This window comes from Saccopteryx leptura, chromosome 2 (assembly GCF_036850995.1).
Source record: "Saccopteryx leptura isolate mSacLep1 chromosome 2, mSacLep1_pri_phased_curated, whole genome shotgun sequence".
NCBI lineage: Eukaryota > Metazoa > Chordata > Mammalia > Chiroptera > Emballonuridae > Saccopteryx > Saccopteryx leptura.
In genome coordinates, this window is record NC_089504.1 from 75,041,356 (window position 1) to 75,060,420 (window position 19,065).

At 32.9% G+C, this 19,065-nt stretch overlaps 1 protein-coding gene, 1 long non-coding RNA gene and 1 other non-coding gene across 7 annotated transcripts in view; 1 reads left to right on the forward strand and 2 right to left on the reverse strand.

Annotated features, from left to right (window-relative positions):
• The window catches only part of ZDHHC21 (zinc finger DHHC-type palmitoyltransferase 21), a 79,250-nt gene that overhangs the window by 4,432 nt on the left and 55,753 nt on the right, over nucleotides 1-19,065 (reverse strand). For 4 of the 5 annotated variants that reach the window (XM_066368193.1, XM_066368190.1, XM_066368191.1 and 1 more), the window contains exons 7-8: nucleotides 9,911-9,954; nucleotides 5,819-9,409 (exon numbers count right to left, since the gene is read on the reverse strand). In XM_066368193.1, the coding sequence (XP_066224290.1) occupies nucleotides 9,277-9,409; nucleotides 9,911-9,954 (177 nt within the window). In that variant the 3' untranslated portion in view covers nucleotides 5,819-9,276. Of the gene's footprint in view, nucleotides 1-5,818; nucleotides 9,410-9,910; nucleotides 9,955-19,065 lie in introns of those variants that run through there. The other variant, XM_066368194.1, reaches the window with a different exon arrangement.
• On the forward strand, nucleotides 1,109-8,320 carry LOC136394680 (uncharacterized). Its single transcript, XR_010749223.1, has 2 exons — nucleotides 1,109-3,975; nucleotides 4,385-8,320. It is a non-coding gene; the product is annotated as an uncharacterized lncRNA (long non-coding RNA).
• On the reverse strand, nucleotides 13,418-13,558 carry LOC136396385 (U4 spliceosomal RNA). The gene has a single exon (XR_010749678.1). It is a non-coding gene; the product is annotated as a U4 spliceosomal RNA (small nuclear RNA).

Genomic DNA, 19,065 nt, shown 5'->3' on the forward strand with positions numbered 1-19,065 from the left:
AAAATCGTAGGTCTCAATATAGAAATACATTGTTAACATGCAATGGGTATATTATTATGCTCGAATAAATAAGCATTTGAAATACTTCTCAGTTTTAATTACTAATAGTCTATATTGATAAACACAGCCTATATAAACAAAAACTCATTGGGATCTGCAATAATTTTTATGAGTGTAAAGGAGACCTGAGGCCAAAAAGGTTTTGACTCATAATTTAGCATCATAAAGAAAAACCTAATTATTTTAAATGCAGCTTAGAACCAGAGTTAAGGAAACTGGAAAAGAAACTCAAGTTTTATAACTCTCTAAATTGTGTCAGAAATGCAACAATTTGCTTTTATTTACCAATGCAACAAAGTTTATAGTTGTATATGCAAATCTACCAAGTCATTTAATTTATGTATTAACCTAGAATATTTATTTACATTACTGTTCTGGCAATAAAAATTTAAGAAAAAATTTTAAAAAATAAAGTCAAGCCTCTATCTTTTAGTCTCAGGGCAGTTTTTGCTCCTTCACTGTTTGTAAGAATACTGATTTGTCTTTTCAGATGTTTTTGACAAACTTATACTAATATACACTTCCTTGTGACAACTCCCATGAACAAGCATTAGTTCAGAGTTCAAATATCTGTCCATATAACATGATGCAGAAACTCTTAAGACTATAACTCCATTACAGCAAAGGATTTAAGTAATTCAATATTCCTAGATCTAAAATAATACGTCTAAAATAGATGTATATTTAAACTCTATACATTTAATTTTATGTAAATTAGTCTTCAAAAAATATTTCCATAATATTGTGTCTGGGTCAATAAACGTTAAATAAATTGTGTGACTAAACCTAGCCATCTGGGTCATGTCTAAGACAAACATGCCAAATTCGGAATATTGTTTGTTGGTTCCAACCCTAGTGTGTATGCCTAGTTCTTCTTGAATATGTAATGAATTTTGAGATTGTTGAACAATATCCTAAGGCTACTTTGAATAAGCATCCAAATTGCATAAAACAACAAAAAAATGGCCTATTATACTGATGATGTTAAATCTAGAATTTGCCTTGATTGTAATAAATAAGTGGCAGAAAAGGACAATCTTATGTTTTAAAAAATATTTATTTAAAAATAAGATTTCTAAAAATACATTACATAATACATTTTAAGGGAAGTAAAAATTCCACGATTTAAATTAAAAACAATTTGCAAAGAAAAATAGAAATACTGCACGAATAAAACTAAATCACTAAAATAAATTAAGAAAACACATTGTTCTTAAGGTAGACACATAGCTTGCTTTTCACTTTAAGAACCAGTGTAGACTCTTCATTTAAACAAGTGTGTATCAGATACATGGCTCTCACTTGTCCTTTTTTCTTCCCTCTTCTCAATCTAGTCTCTGATTTCTCAACTACTATCTTCTGTATTACCATTAGCACTAGAAATGTTAGTGAAGATTTTCTTTAAATGCTCATAGGGGAACAGACAAGGTAAATTAGACAACCCAGCCAAATAGCACTCAGCTATCAATATACGAACTGAATGAAATAACTGCCTAACTTAAAAATAAGATCTTTATATGGCACTTGGAATACACCATTATTAAAATTAAAGTCTTTTATTTTAGAGATTATAATATTAGACACAATTTGAAGTTGATACAAAATTTTAGGAGTCTCAAAGTATCACAGATTCTGCCCACTCATTAAACTTGCTGGTCAGAGTTTTTATAAAGGACTCATTCCAGGGACATCAAGCCCACAGAAGCACAATAACCTGTGCTCAGCCCTCCCAAAGCCTATCGCATTCCCGTAGACTTGATACTCACACCTTGTCTGAGTATCTCTGTGGTGGAAATTTTTTCTATCATGTCATTTAGTTGCTTTATTCTTCCCATGCTAAAGTAGAAATTTCTTTTTAATACTCATTTCTAGAAGACAGAGGATAATGGCGAAATCTGTACTACCTAGTAACTTGAACAAATAACTGTGTTCAGCCATGTTAATTTAAATAATACATTAAAAAGCTGAATAACTCAGTACTGATATTATAACAATAAAACCTAGGAAATAAATTGTTGACAATTAGACATAATGTTGCTTTTTCCCATTTTGCCTTCAAATTTTTCTTTACCTCTAATGACAGGTATAGCTTGTCTTTCTATGTATCATTCAAATGACTGTAAGTCATGTTTCATATAACTTTTGAGCTTGATTTTTTCCATTCAGAATTAACTGCAAAACCATATACTGTATCTACATACAGTGAGAGAATTTTTGTTGAATGAAAATGACACAAAACATTCTCAAATGTGACTCTTTACTTTTCCAATACATACACACTATTATATTCCTGCCAGAATTAACCATTCAGACACAATTTTCAGGGCAGCTAATAAGTATTTTGAGTGTTTATGGGAAAACATAGAAACCCAGAATAGTGTACAGAGCAATATTACATTTGGACAATTACAAGTAAGTCTAAAGGGTTTTTCTCCCGCTTTATGTAAAATGCATCACTAAGCAGAAATAGTTTTTAAAATACTCTTTCTCTTAACTTTTTATGTAAAGTGATAAGAACATAGAGATCTTTTTTTCTTGCAAAGTTCAATTGTCTATTAAAGTTTTGCTTATATTAAGTATAGGTACATCTGCATTTCCTCTTGGAAATGTTTATATATGTATATATGTATATTTTAAAGTGTTCTTAAATTTTATGTTTGCAAAATAGATAAATGACAATATCATTCTTTAATGCAACAAGGATTACACATACAGAGAGATTCAGAATTCTTCATTTGTTATCAGAAAAGGCCTTACCTAGCATTTTGTTTCAGCGTTCATTAAAAGGACCCAATAGTCTACACAGTTCATTTATAGAAATAAAAGTAAATTATTATTTCTCATTTATTCCTGCAGAAATAAAGCAAACCCAAAATATCTTGTGAAAAGTGCTTCAATTATCTTTTGCAACTTCAACCTATTAAATTACCTTTTAAGGTAGCCAGTCAATATTAATATGCAAAATGAAAAACCATATGAATCTGCCTAACTCAAGAAAAAGTTCATATGAGAGACCTTTAAACCAATTAAATTGAGGCAGCAGTGTGTAAAAACTAAGATCTGTTGATCAAAATTGTTCTTAGTAGCATTAAAGCCTACTTTATAAACACAAGGATGTGAGAAGAAAACTCTCAGTCAACCAAAAAGAAAATTAACTCTTTGGTACAAGAAATAAAAACGTCACTCAATGCTAAATGAGCAGCACCAGTTGTTGAGGTTGTAAAACTCTAACTTCAGGCACCAGTGAGTTAAAACTTCACCCAATGAACACTGGCAAGAACACAGAGCTTGCAATATGCGACCTTTCCCTGTAGTTAACAGTCTATGCAACTAACCCTGTATTTAGTCAAAACGGCAAGCAAAGCCACAAAAAGAAACATCGTTTTGTTGCCATTTTGTCTACATCATTGTTTATGTATAAAACGATTTTTACCAAAATGATCAGAATGTTGAACAACTGTGGCAAACACTACATTTTATGTTACAAGTATTCACAATACTAATAGGCATGGAGATCTTCAAGGTACCAAGAATTCCAAAATAGCCCAAATTTTAAAATGAAAATCACCCCTATATACAAATTGATTTTCACTTTGATGACAAAATTTACTGTTAATACTTAGTCTCCTTTCTTTGCAATAGGAGACTTGTGACAAAGGTCCTAGTTTTTTCAATCACACTTTGGACTATCTATTCATTTCTCTTCAGCATTAAATAGCTGAACCTCTCACATTATTCTTAACACTTCCTGTTAGCATATACTACACAATTATAATATTTAACATTTAAAATAATTTCTCAAAGGCATCTGACCATCTGAAGAAAATCAGCAGTATAAATTACTTAGATAACTCAAACTAAATGCTCACGTGCACTAACAACTCTTCTAGGAAAATATTATCATCAAGACATAAGGCTAAGCCCTGGCCGGTTGGCTCAGTGGTAGAGCGTCGGCCTGGTGTGCAGAAGTCCCGGGTTCGATTCCCGGCCAGGGCACACAGGAGAAGCACCCATCTGCTTCTCCACCCCTCCCCCTCTCCTTCCTCTCTCTCTCTCTTCCCCTCCCGCAGCCGAGGCTCCATTGGAGCAAAGATGGCCCGGGCGCTGGGAATGGCTCCTTGGCCTCTGCCCCAGGCGCTAGAATGGCTCTGGTTGCAGCAGAGCGACGCCCCAGAGGGGCAGAGTATCGCCCCCTGGTGGGCAGAGCGTAGCCCCTGGTGGGCGTGCCGGGTGGATCCCGGTCGGGGGCATGCGGGAGTCTGTCTGACTGTCTCTTCCAGTTTCTAGCTTCGGAAAAAAAAAAAAAAAAAAAAAAAGACATAAGGCTAAAATGATTGTAGCTGGAGGATTTTCCGATGTCCCAGAAACTGTTTCCAGTCTACCCTGTTGTTGAGATGCTGATTATCCATCTCCATCTGGCCTTCTCACAATCTTAATAAGTTCCCTTATATTCTTTCTCCAATTTTGGCTACTCACTACTCATTTGTACTCTAATGTCCTGTATTGTGGACTAGGGGAAAATATACAGTAATAGCAAAAATATGTAATAGTGGAAAATATCAACAATAGCAATGACTTGAGAATTTTAAATACCACTGTTATTTCTGTTTCAAATGAGCATTAGCAGGCACTATTACAACATCTAAAGAACAGGCAAAAATACAGTAAATTTTGTTGTTAAAAATTACACAATAGTGAAAGTGACTGAAGAAACGCTTTCCTGAAGTTAAACCATCACCAATCCCATAGGCAGCAGAAATGTTAATATTACAGAGAATAGCATGGATTCAAAATACTTTAAGCTAGCTGGTTCTATTACTTTCTCATTTTCTACTGTAGAATATTTTAGAATTCAATTGAGAATGGTTAAATTCAGAGTGTAAGAAAATTTATAAATTATATATAAACTCAAGAGGATGATTCTTAGAAGGTGACACATGAGAACATTAATACACTAATTCCTTTATTTATAGGTCAATAATACTAGCAAGTACAACATACTAAATGTACGGTCCTTACTAACTACATCTGCTAATACTTATATTTTTGAAAGCAATAGTAATAGAATTAGGTTAAAAAATCTAACACCTGTACCTATTATAGTTATTGCTTAATATTTGTAAGTATTAACTTAGCCAAATAAATTCTAGGTAGATCTATGTATATTAGAGGTCAATTGTATAGTAAACTTGAGCTAGGTGGTCTATTTCTCCATGAAACATAAGGGAAGTAGTTAGAGACTAGAGAAAAATCTAGGGAGAAACTAGCAGTTTTGTTAATATTAATGCTATTGTAAACCAGGGCTGAACACACTGTGATTTCACAGCAATACATTTGACAACACTGAACTGCCCATGACCTAACACATAAAAGACTGTGTGGTCATAATCTGAATTATTTCACACTTCTTGATTGAAAGTGTCCTAACTTAAGTCTTTATGATTAGCATTCAGAATTAATGAATCCTTTTGGGTGAAACCTATCTTCAACTAATTGCTTGTGTGAAAGTGACTTTAAAAAGCCTGATGAGGAATAGTTATAATTAGCTACCATTCTTAGAGAAAAAAATACTTGTAAACATTAGAAAAATTTATTGATGTTCATTCCCACAGAAGTTTTAACTTTGTCATTTTACTGAATTTTATGTAGCTTATGTTCTTTTTTTATGTTTTTACTTCTATTACTATTAAAAGTCAACAATGCTTTCTTCTGGTAAAGAGATTAATACATTAACTAAAAATTAAAATATAGCTATCTCTCATGTTAACCACAAATATTTCTAATACAAGTCTTAAGCAAACTAGTATTTCTCTTGTAAGGGAACATCAGTAGACTAATGTTTTTAAACTGTAAGTATTGGTTACAAAGTACTAAAAGTACTTTAACTGAATGCCTACTGTTTGGGGACTTTTGAACTCAGTAAATTTTTGCCTACAATCTTGATCCCATAAATATTTTTGTTTAAGAAAAAGAACAACAACAAATATAATTGTTCAAGAGGTATAACTTATAATATCTAGGTAAATCTTGTTTCCAGAAGTCCAATTAATGATTTGCTGATGTAAAGCATCTTTTAAAATACATTTGCTTAAAATAAAATGTTTCCAAGGAACTACTTCATCCAACATATAGATTACATCAGTTACCTTACAGCTCATAATCATTTTCTAAAGCTCAACATCATTACTTATTTTCATGGTTATCCAGAATATATAATAAATTGGCTACTAAAGCTACAGCAATAACTCTAAGTAGGAAAGTTAAAAAATAATAAAAAGTATAAAAATAATTATTAATCTTATTATTTTACTGCATTAGAATCAGTAAAAAAAAATCATTCCAAAACAAATTAAAAATACTAATGTATTTTTTAGATATTTAGTAAAACACAGAATACTTGCCACTATAACTACAATAGAATTATTTTCTAATGAATTGGTAGTTTTTAAATAATTAGTTTTCCATTTGTAAGGACTTAATTTACCAAAATAAAATTTAAAATAAAATTTATGAAATGATTCACATCTTTATCCTGATATAATACCAATTTGTAAGTGACAGTTCAAAAAATAGAAATATATATAAAAGAAGCAAAGTAGTTGTCATTTTCTATGAACTATATGTGACATCATAAATAGAAACACAGTAACTTTCATAAAATATAACAGTTTTGTAAATACAGGTCCTCCTAAGCTTGTACTTCTAACAGTTTCAGAATTTGGATGAACAACTGAGTTGTGGGGCAGTAAAAATCTAGAGCAGTATAATTACATCAATTAGCCAAAAGAGGGAGCAGACAGAACACTCGTGTTTCCCTAGGAAACTACCCATTGGTTTTTCTCAAGTTGTCTAACAAGGATTAACAAAACCCACAGGAGTGCTGATTTGGGAATACTGAAAGTTATAGCATAAGTACATATATATAGATAGATAGACCTTAAAATAGATTTCTAAATCCATATTGATATGTAGCATTTCTACCATTCACATAAACTAAATATAGACCTTGCTGAAGTATATTAGATTGTATTCCAATACAAGAGGAATCAGGTACAGTGGGATCAGACCAGCAAGGGACTAGAGAAAAGAGAGAAGAGAATGTGCCCTAGAGGTGGTAAATTAATACAAAAATTCTCAAGAGTGGGAAAGGATCACCTCTGGTTCTCAATACTGAGGCAGAAGTTGGCTCTGAGTACCTTCCAGGTACCTTTCAAGGTAGCTCTTGTTATTATAGAAAGTTTAACTGTGTCCGTAAAGCTGTGTAAGAAATTTTCACTTCACTTTACTGTTTTCTTAAGGTCCTCATTTGAAAGGAATGTGTACAGCTAGGCAAGGCATTCCACTGAGTTTATCTGTATTCTCTGTACCTACTTCCTTGTAACAGTTCTGTCACCAGGCCAGATTTGCTGAATATGTTAGCTTGCACAAAACCCAATCCGTTTCCATGACATGAACATACTGATTTTGTGGTTCATTAAATTCTATAAATACATTTCTTATATTAAATTTACTATGCATCTTATCAGCACCAATACATATTTTCATCTGCCACTTCTGAACTTTCAAATAATAAAGCATTATAATCAGAACATGTAAGACATGACACTTATAGCTCTGAAACTAACTTATTCTATTATTTTAGAAGATATTTACAATTTCTGAAAGAACTAACCATAGTCTAGTTACATGGCTGACAATGGTAACTTTCTGTTTCATGATTTCTCAGGTATGGCTCCCTACTATTGAAGGTAACTACTGATATGCTCCAAGAACAATATACCCCTCTATCTTCTCTTCAAGGGAAAGACTGTGAGTACATAAATTTTCAAGAGATATATGGGTTTTGCAGAATTCTAATGGAAAAAAATGCTAAAGCTGAATTTTTTTCAAAGCATGCTAAATGTCTTTTCACACAAATGTTCTATGCTTCCCAAGAGACCATCGCAGTTAGCAATTTAAATGTTATAAGGCTAATGATAAATGTAGATCATTATATTTTCTTACATAATTTGTTATATAAGGTCATTTCCTAACATTAGCTATGTAAAAGGTCTCTCAATCCAAATTATGGCCTATTAGAATTTAATTTCAATTTGGGTGATTATAGGTACAAATAAGTTATTTACTTGATTTCACCAGTTAATTTCCTATAGATAAAATTTTAGGAATAGTTGGCCAATATTTATTACTATATATATATAAACCTCGATGTGCAATTTTAGATCTAACAGTAGGTAAATAAAAGTAAAAAGTATATATATCTTTTTTCAAAAGCACAATATTCCTCTTTCTGCTGTACATTATATATTATCTAGGTATACTAGCATTTAAAAAACACGCATCCTGCTCTAACTGCACTATAAAAGTTATCTGTAGAGTTATTGCGAATTCTGTATCATTTCTGCTCATCAAAATCTTAGAGTAAAATAGGAATACACGCCCACTTAGTCAAAATTCTCTCCTTGGAGCAAATATATTAACAACAATCAATACTTACAACAGAAAAAAGATATGGGAAAGTTAACATAGAAAAAATTTTGATCTTTTCTTTAAAATAAAGTAGATAAGTTGGTTCCTTATTTTAGTGTGTTTTTTGTTTGTTTGTTTGTTTTTTGGTAAAGAGAAAGAGAGAACACAATTAGGAAGCTACTTCTAAGAAAACAATGCCCTTTTGTTTTTTGTTGTTCAAGCCTATGCTGCATTTTTTAAAAATCTTGCAGTATATATAAAAGTATTAACATATTTTAAACTGTATTTGAAAAAGAAAATTTACATATAATGTAAGGTTAAAACCTTCTGTAAAACCTGAAGAATCAAATTTAGATTTGGTTAGCACTGCTTAAGAGGGAAAAATTTAAATAAACATCTGAAAATTCCCATCAATTAAAATCTGTAATATTGTCAGCACTAAAAGAAATTATGTACGATTATTTCATCCCCATCACTGCCTTTTGAGTTTAGTAACAAAAGCATTTTAAGAAATCCCTGTGGAAAGCTAATTTGAAAGTAAACATGCTTTAAAACTTAAATATAGATCTTGTATTAGTCCCACAACAGGATCAAGACCACTATTAAAATAAAGCCTGGGGCACATTATGATGCCTAAGATTGGTGGGTGGATTTTAATTGACTTGAAGACTGTCATCGTTCTATTATCAGAAAACCTGTAACGCATTTCCAGCATGGAGGACCCATCTGTGCCCACCATCCATCTGTTTAGACGTGATTGGCAAAGTGGTAGGGAACTCGCAGTGGTTGCCTCTGCCTGAAAGGAATAAACCACAGGATCTTCCAACGAGTGCCAAAAACTTCTGAGAAGGTCTGCTGCCATGGCTTTCGGGGCCTCGATCTACAGAAGACAGCATTATTAGTGAAAGACAGCACTCCCATGGTGCATTTCAGTCAGCTAAAACAATACAGGTTGGCTGGGGATCCATTACTGGACTCTGATGAATTGTATCCCAGCATCACAAATACAGCTTTGCTTTCATTATGGCATGCAGCTGAGTTTTAACTCTGGATAGCAGATATTGTATCTGTGTCGTCAATCAACCTAGGGCAACTTTTGAAGTGGAAGAAAATCTCAGGATTAACAAAATGTGTGTCAACAATAAATACAGTAGCAAATCTCTTTTGATGTACTTTCAGGACAAATAATTTAACCTAACTTTAGTTAGACAAGGAACAAGAATGATCAGTACTTGTTTTGAATGAAAACTATCACAGCTAGAAGACCCCTACTGTAAGTCATCATTATATTATCTTTCTACTACATGTGCACATTTTTCCAAATGTGACCAGTTGTTTCCATTTTTAATAAGGACACTACAGACTTTGTTTTCATACTTACATTTCTTCACAACAGTTTGACATCTTTTCAATAGATGTTGTATCCTATTAAAAATTAAAAAAAAATACTCAGATATAAGAAAGTTAGAAAGCCTTTATTTTATATTATTTTTATGTTTTAAAATTATATCCAGAAAATACTCTGAAGATTTAAACAGTTTACATATGGGTACTAAGATTGGTAAATTATTTACAGACACTGCTGAAAATCCCTTGCAAAAAAGCTAAATCAACAATACCTTGTACCCTGTCTCATGTCACAAACAAACATCATTCAATTACAAAACCTCACAAAATTGTAGGAGTTTCATTTCATCAATATAACTTTTATTATACTTGCTTCTTTGAAAATTCTTTTAAAAGTCTAGTATCTGTTTTTAATTCAATTGTCAGTAAATATGCATTAAAAAATAAATACTAAAAATGACAAATGAAAGGCACTAATGAGCAGAATACTGCCAAAAGCCAAATAGTGCTACTGGTTCTGGGTTTCTGAAGACAAACACAAATTCAACAAGGCAATCTATTCATTTTTCACACTATAACATCTAGTATACTGAAAAGCAGAAGAGCAAAATGAACTTATTAGTGTTCTTTGATAAGAAAAACAAAAACCAAAGAAACACAACTATTTCCTTTATTCCAACAGAAAAATCAGTATCAGTCCCCTCATGATAACATAATTTCTTATTATATGTTTTCTATAAGGCTCTGACAAATATAAGAAAAACAACCAACAAACAAAAGATAGCTTCTAGACATGCTGGTTTAATTCATGTTAACAAAAGACCTATCACTAGATTGAGAAAATGTGATGATTTATAACTAAACAATCAAAACAAATTACATAATCTTAATTTAGGTATATATTTACATTAAAAAAAACTTTAAAGTAGTATAAAAGAAAATATCTTCTTCTAAATATACCAAAAAGTTTGAGAAGTTTTTCTCCTCTCCTCTTCTCCTTTACTAGCTTGCTCACATATGGCAGGTAGACTACTGTTATTAAGCAGTATTATTCATGCAGTTACTTGTGGTTTCAACTCTAATCCCAAAAACTTCTTTGGCTGTAAATCTTTCCTTCAATGAAACTAATTAAAAGCACCTTAATTTTAAAAGACTCTTTACAGAAGTTACATGAATAGCTATATTAATTTCTTATGTATGAACAGTTGAATAACTACAGTTAGCCCACATACAGAAAAATAAATCTTTTTTTAGATGTCTAAGTAACCAATAACTGGGTTGTATTTCCAGATTACCTAGGAATTTGGGACAAGACTGTAAATTAGCTACGTATCTTATATTAATTAGTTTTCCTATCATGCTTTGAAATTTATGGTAGCCAATGACAACTCATAATTAACAGTTTTTGGTCCTTTTGCATAATTTCCTCAAAATAATTTTTCATACTTTGTAAAAAAAAAGTCTGAAAATACATGACACCATTGATTAGGGACTTATAGGAAAGCTGAGCCTCTGGTTTCACATCTGTACAGAAAGTGATGGAAGTAATTTTAATGGTGTCATAGGACTAATGGGTGACAGGTTGTTCCAAAACAACTGAGATAGCATGCAAAAAAAAAAAAAAGATAGGACACAAGTCAAGTGCTATTAGGAAAGGTATATATAAGTGGACTAAAATTGCAGTTGTGGATAATACTTAAAAACCGCATATTATTCAGGATAAAAATTACAAGGTCTGCCTACTATAACTAGCTAATATTACAGGAAATTTTTACTATGTAGAAATTTACAACGTGATTATAACTTTGAGCAACTTATTTGTGGCATTTATTTGCCACACTTTAAAGATTTTAGATTTAGTCTTCATATGGGAAAAGCTTATTTTCAAGTGCTTTTGTTATCTTTCTAGGATCTGGTTCAAGAAAAAAGTAGACTGCTGCCTATTAAGTCATCATAAACAGATGGTTATTCCATCAAAGGATATGACGTTTACTGTGACGTTATGAACACAATTTGTGAAATTAGCCATAAAGGCTATTTTTTCTCTCTAGAAATAGCAAATGCTTATCTCTCTGAAACTCAGCTATCCTGAATACTGTTATGATATAAGAAAAAAGTACAATGTATATTTGAACAACCAAACACATCACCAAGTTTTCACACTGACAACTCATACAACATACTCGGAGCAATTCAGAGCATGCTCTCACATTCATAAATACAGCAGGAACAGCAAACTAGAAGAGGAAGAAGTTACTACTGGCTGGGACATTGAAAACCGTAAGTTATTTCCAAGGGCCAAATTAGATTTAATATACTTTTTGTATTTCACAAAGCATGGAAATGAATATTTTAGAAAAAAACAAACTAAAAATAATTAAAATAGCTTTTGGTGCAGCTAATTCCCTTCAATATAAAGGCTCAATACCTTTAGTGAACGTCAGAAAATGTCAAATAAGATCACTGCTATCTTTAGAAATATAAATAAATACAATTTGTTAGTTTTTATTTCCATATAAAATTCAGCTATCCAGAAAACTTTATTCTTCAAGAAATAATACAAAACACATTTTTATTTTATGTTGTCTATAATCTGAATATCATATTTCCAGATAAATATTCATGTTCTGATTACGGTCTAATGATTAAAATAGCTAAGACTTTCTTCAGTCTGCATGACTAAAAGCTATATGAGAATGCATTCCTATTTTATTGTGGGTTTTTTTATAAGTGAGAGGAGGCCACAGAGAGACAGACTCCTGCATGCGTCCCAAAAGAGATCCACCCAGCAATCACATCTAGGGCCAATGCTCAAATCAACTGAGCTATCCTCAGCACCCAGGGCCAACACTCGAAACAATCAAGCCATTGGCTGCGAAAGGGGAAGAGAGTGAGAAGGGGTAGAAGGGAAGAAAAGCAGATGGTGTTTTTCATGTGTGCCCTGACCAGGGATCAAACTTCTGCACTCCAGGCCAACACTCCATCCACTAAGCCAACCATCCAGGGCCAGAGAATACTTCCCTATTTGAAAAAACTGAAAGTTTATTTTATTAAAAAAATAATAAACTAGAGAAAGTAAGACTTACAGAAATATAGGCCTTACCTATTTTCTCAACCAATACTTAAAGAGTTTTCCTGACAGTTGATCTTACCTTAAGAAATTATTTTTCAGATTCACCTTAAAGAAACTATAACTGATTATAAAATAAAGCTGTATCTTAACTAATAAGATTTATATCTAAAATAGAAAAAATTTCTTAGCAGAAGAGGAAAGTATTCATTGCCTACTAGAAAAATTGGGAGGTGTGAAGGGCAACAAGGAAGAATTTAACACCAGATCTTTCCTGGTTAACAGAACTGAGAATTTAGTCCTCTTGGAATAGATACTTTGATACTACAATTTATCCAACTAACTTATCCTGCTTTGAGTTCTTTCTCACCAACCAAGCTTTGCCATATATGTTGTTATAGGGAAGAATGTAAAGAGTCCTTTGACACACCTGACAATCAAACATAAAAGAACAGGCAATCAATCTGGCTAAGATGATAATCTATGACTATCATTTTTAAATCTGGAAGAATCATTGCTTCTAGGCCTAATTAACTCTGGAAATATTTTCAATTAGCAATAATCACACTTGGATAAAGCTCACTGGCTATGACACTGCCATTGAGCAAAGTTTGCAAACATTTTCAAAATGGAGTTTCTAGACCTGCCAAACTGCAGGTCTGATGAAAGTAAGAACATTTTATCAGAAAGACTCCTTGAAGACAATTCAACCTAACCACAATGATTACCAGAACTCTTTCTTCTTACAGGTTTTGTCAATGCTTCTAATTGGTTCATATACCTAATTCAATGACTGTTGATTTAATCTGGGGTTAATAAACCATTCGAGAAAGGTTTTTACAACTAGAGATTATATATGTTTTATTTATTACTAATCTCTACTAATTCTAAGTTAGACTTCTGCTTGACTTCCTAGCGCCTCTGAACAACATGAGGTCAGCAAGAAGTTCATTTAACTTGGAATCTTCCAAATAACGTAGCAGCACAGTTTTCAAAGTGAGTGCTCAAAATATGTTTGCAGTGCTGAACTAACTGAACATAGACTGAAATAGCATGATTCCTTAATTTATATCTGCAGTTCAAAGAGAAAAGCTTTTTGATAATATCAGCTCTCTCCTTCTCTGAAGCCAAAACTCACTATATTCCTCATTTGAAATAAATGGTTCTTGAAGCATCTATCTCCAACAGAGAACCAGTTCTATATTTTCTTAGAGATCTGAAATTCACATAAGGATTTAATCAATCTTGGGACCAAAGTGAGAGGACAGGAGATCTTATATTAATAGTCACTGAAAATTCTCTTTCCAACATAATTCTCATACTTCTTTTCTCACTGTCGAGCTATATAAAACCTTAGGAAAGTTACCAAAACTCCGGATCTCAATTTTCAAATAATAATACTTCATAGGTTTTTGCAGGGATTAAATGAGTTAACATAAGTCAGAGCCCTTAATAACTCCTCAATAAATGGGAGTTTGTTCTTACTCATAGTGCCTACAAAACACTCTGTGAAAGGGCTTGGAGACACAATATCTCAATTACATCAGAATGTAACTTACAGAAATTATGTTAAAATAAAAAAGTGGATTTTATAATAAAAGTTAAAATGAGTGAGACTCTGGGATACTACACAGATAAAATCCAATATCCACAAAGGACTTAAAATCTAGTTGAAAACCAAGTACTATATACAACCCAAGATTCATTTACTCATTGATCCATCTATCAAAAATTCACTAAGGCCCTGGCCGGTTGGCTCAGCGGTAGAGCGTCGGCCTAGCGTGCGGAGGACCCGGGTTCGATTCCCGGCCAGGGCACATAGGAGAAGCGCCCATTTGCTTCTCCACCCCTCCGCCGCGCTTTCCTCTCTGTCTCTCTCTTCCCCTCCCGCAGCCAAGGCTCCATTGGAGCAAAGATGGCCCGGGCGCTGGGCATGGCTCTGTGGCCTCTGCCTCAGGCGCTAGAGTGGCTCTGGTCGCAATATGGCGACGCCCAGGATGGGCAGAGCATCGCCCCCTGGGGGGCAGAGCACCGCCCCTGGTGGGTGTGCCGGGTGGATCCCGGTCGGGCGCATGCGGGAGTCTGTCTGACTGTCTCTCCCTGTTTCCAGCTTCCGAAAAATGAAAAAGAAAAAAAAAAAAAAAAATTCACTAAGTACTTATTATGACATACTCTGGACATCAAGGCACTTACAGTCTAGTGAAAGCAGTAAAGTTACAAGAAATAATTTTTTTTAGTATTACTATACAAATCAGAGCATTTACTGGGATACATTAGTAATTTGTTATACTTTTTAAAGTTTTACTAATCATTAATTACTGTTAGAATATCAAATCAAGGAAAAAGATGAACATTGAAGGAAAAACTCATTTAGTTGTATATAAAGGATTTATTATCTGTAGAGAAGACACCTGCCTTGCAGAGCCTATATAGGAGAAAATTTAATTAAAAAGGTCATTTTTTGTGTTTTTTTAAAATTTATTGTGTTTCCATAGATTCAAGTGTCTCACCAAATATATCTCCCCTCCCCCCACCCCCATGTTCCCCTTGATGCCCCCCTTTCCCCTTCTCCCTACCGCCCTCCCCACTTCCCTCCAGGATTTGCTGTCCTGCTCTCTTTGTCTCTGTGTTATATATACATAATTTCACTAATCCTTTCCCTTTCTGACCCCATCCTCTCTTCCCCTTTCCCTCTGGTCCCTTTGACCCCGCCTCTGCCTCTATTCCATTCCTTAGTTCATATTGTTCATTAAGTTCCTCATAAGAGTGGGGTCATATGATATTTGTCTTTCTCTGGCTGGCTTATTTCACTTAGCATAATAGTCTCCAGGTCCATCCATGTTGTCGCAAAAGGTAAGATTTCCTTTTTTTTTTTACAAGAAATAATTATACAGGAACATAGAGGATGCCAGAGAGGATGATTAATCACAGTAATATATAGTATAAACAAGGCTTACACTAAACATTGGGAACACCTGACAAATTATGTTTGCAATCAACATTCAAGGTTAACTAATCTTACATTTTTAATACAAAATTATACTTTCAGTAAGATTTTTGATTATCAGTAGAAGATGAGCAAATGTATCCCTTTGGCTGAGATATGGGGAGTACCTAATATATTGATGGAATGTGACAGAGACATTGTGAAAAAAGACCTATCTGTTAAGTATAAACATGAGTCACTGTTTTCTCCCATCCTATAATATTTTAAAGTCAGATTAAAAATTGGTATGGGACCTGAACAGGCAGTGGCACAGTGGATACAGCATCGGACTGGGATGCAGAAGACCCAGGTTTGAAACCTTGAGGTCACCAGCTTGAACCCAAGGTCACTGGCTTGAGCAAGGGGTCACTTGGTCTGCTGCAGTCCCCCAGGTCAAGGCACATATGAGAAAGTAATCAATGAACAACTAAGGTGCCACAACGAAGAATTGATACTTCTCATTTCTCTCCCTTCCTGTCTGTCTGTCCTTCTCTCTGTTTTTCTCTCTGTCTCTGTCACACACACACACACACACACACACACACACACAAATTGGTGTGGGCAAAAGTGCAAGTAAAAAGAAAACTCGTAAATATTTAGCTTCCTAAACAAATAAAAAAGCATCTATTTAATCACTCAAGTAGTTAGTAATGCTTTAAGAAAATTAAAATGTACTATTCCCCTGCACTATTATACAAATAGATTTAAATTGGTTACCATACTTGCAATCTTAGTTTGGAATTGAGTAAATCAAACATAATTTGTACAGAGATTGCATTGAATGCTGCTAACTCACCATTTTGATTCAAATGGAACATTTTGCAAAATTTAATTTTAAGGATTATTAATCTCAGAACTATTATTTCTGGGTATATATTAAAGGCAGGTGAATCCACTAACTGTTTGATAATGAGAACGCTATTTAATAGATAATCTCATTTAAACTAATTTAACATTTTGAACATAAGATACTTTTCATTGCTTAATATAACCAAGTTAAAATTAAGTCACCCCTGCATTTGTAATCCTGTATTTATTTAGGTACCATGAGCCAGTATTTGGTATGAGGGAAAATTTTACCCTTTTAATTTGAAAAGCTTTGCTTTAAACTACCTTTAGTAACAATTCAAGTATAGTCAAACAATAGTATCTGTGAGAGCAAATGCAAAAGCTCAATTTTTTTCTTTGAGCATTTAAAGCCTTTTATAAAGCTGAAAGTAAATACATCTTCCCCACCCTATCCTGAACCTCACCACAACTGAGAAAAACACTAAACTCCAAAGACGCTATCAAAAGCTTAAGCTATTGCATAAACTCCACGGTGCTCAGAAAACAAAAATGCTTGTATACAAAATTCAGATAAACTGTCAGAGCAGTGTCACGGTACACAATAGCTCACTGTCAGAACCTCAGCAGAAGGCGCTGTACCAGCTGTTACAGCACTTCTTAATTAACTCTCTCCAAGCCCAGTGACTGAAAACATGACTAACACAATCGCCCAGCACTATTAGTATTGGTGGTTGTCAGAATGGACATGATTCTAGACTGTGTGTGAACTACTGCCAATAAGAAATTCTGACATCAATTACATTAATAACAACATCACTATCCATTTCATTCAGAAACAGAAAAGAAAAAGCTAAATAGTCTAAGTAAGGAATAATTAGAATAATCTGTTCCCTAAATAAAGGACACTTTAAAACTGATTACTTTGAAAACACTTGAACTTCAACATTAATTTTAAAAAATATACAAACATATATTTAAATCCTGTTTAAAATTAAATCTAAAAATAACCAAAGGTAATCCTTTAAAATTGGGCTTGAAATTAATCTAGTCTACAGAAACATCTGGTTGTGTTGACTTTTAACCTGGGTAATAAGATTAAAAATCCACATTTTTAAATTTAAGTAATTTCTAATTATTTTATCTAAATCAGATAATCTGCTAGGTCTAAAATGACATCAGATTATCCTTACTGATTATTCTGTTACCTTCCACTGTCAATAAGAAGATGGCACTTTTCCTCTTACATAGAAGAGAAATGATTTATTTCAAATAAAAAAAAAATAGTGGGAAGAAATTGCTGAAAATTGGTATGTTGCTTTCGCATAACTTCAATCCAAACCTTAAAAAAGCTAGCATTTATTGCTTGTATGTTGTCTAACAGGCCTATATTCAAACTATGTAATTACATAGTTTATATTGTGAAATATTCCTACCAGTGTTTTCCCAAAATGCTTCTTGGCCTTTGGGGTAGGAGTATTAAAAGGAGGAAGACTTCATTGAAAAGATTAAATTTATTGTGTTTCCTTCACCCCCTTTCTTATGCTAACTGACAAATTCATCACTTCTTTCACAGTGTAAAGAGAGATCAATAGATTCATATTATGAAAAAAAACATGTCCAGGTTTAAAATTTCCTGTCGCAGTCTTAATAATTTCATAAGATGAAATGTCATATTTTATAAATAAAGTAAACAAAATTTGTTTAACTTTAATTAAAATATTAAATATTATTTCATATAAATGCTAATAATTCATTAGATTTAAAATTACCAAATGCATAACAAATTAAATAGTCAAAGGTTAAAGAAATTTAAGTCACTGTAGGGAAAAAATATATCTGGAAACCTTCAAAATATTGTTTTAATTTAAAAAGAATGAATCTTGAGGTTTGCTATGAAAGCCCAAGTAAATGGAACTGAAATTTACTGTAATTATTCAGAGAAATTTGATTCAAGAGGAAGTACAGTGGCTACAGATTGAACTAACAAGTAGAATGTATTCTTTGCTTTTCTCTCTCTTTATACTTATATCCTCTTTTGAATGTTTCACTAATATGTAATTTCTACAGACATCAAATCTCTTTGGTACACAGTGTTCTCAAAGGGTACTATATGTTACTGACGGAAATGAAATTTTTGGAGAGAACATTATTTAACAAATGTGATTTCCACTCAGTTTTAGAAATAGCACAATGTTAGAAACAATCTCCCTATCTTAGGACGATGAAATGTTTAATATTACAGCAAAAAAGAAGATTGTGCAATTTGAAAATTAATATTAACATATTGGTAGTATGGAACAGAGTCATAACAGACTCTTATTTATACAGCCCCTCTTAACCACAT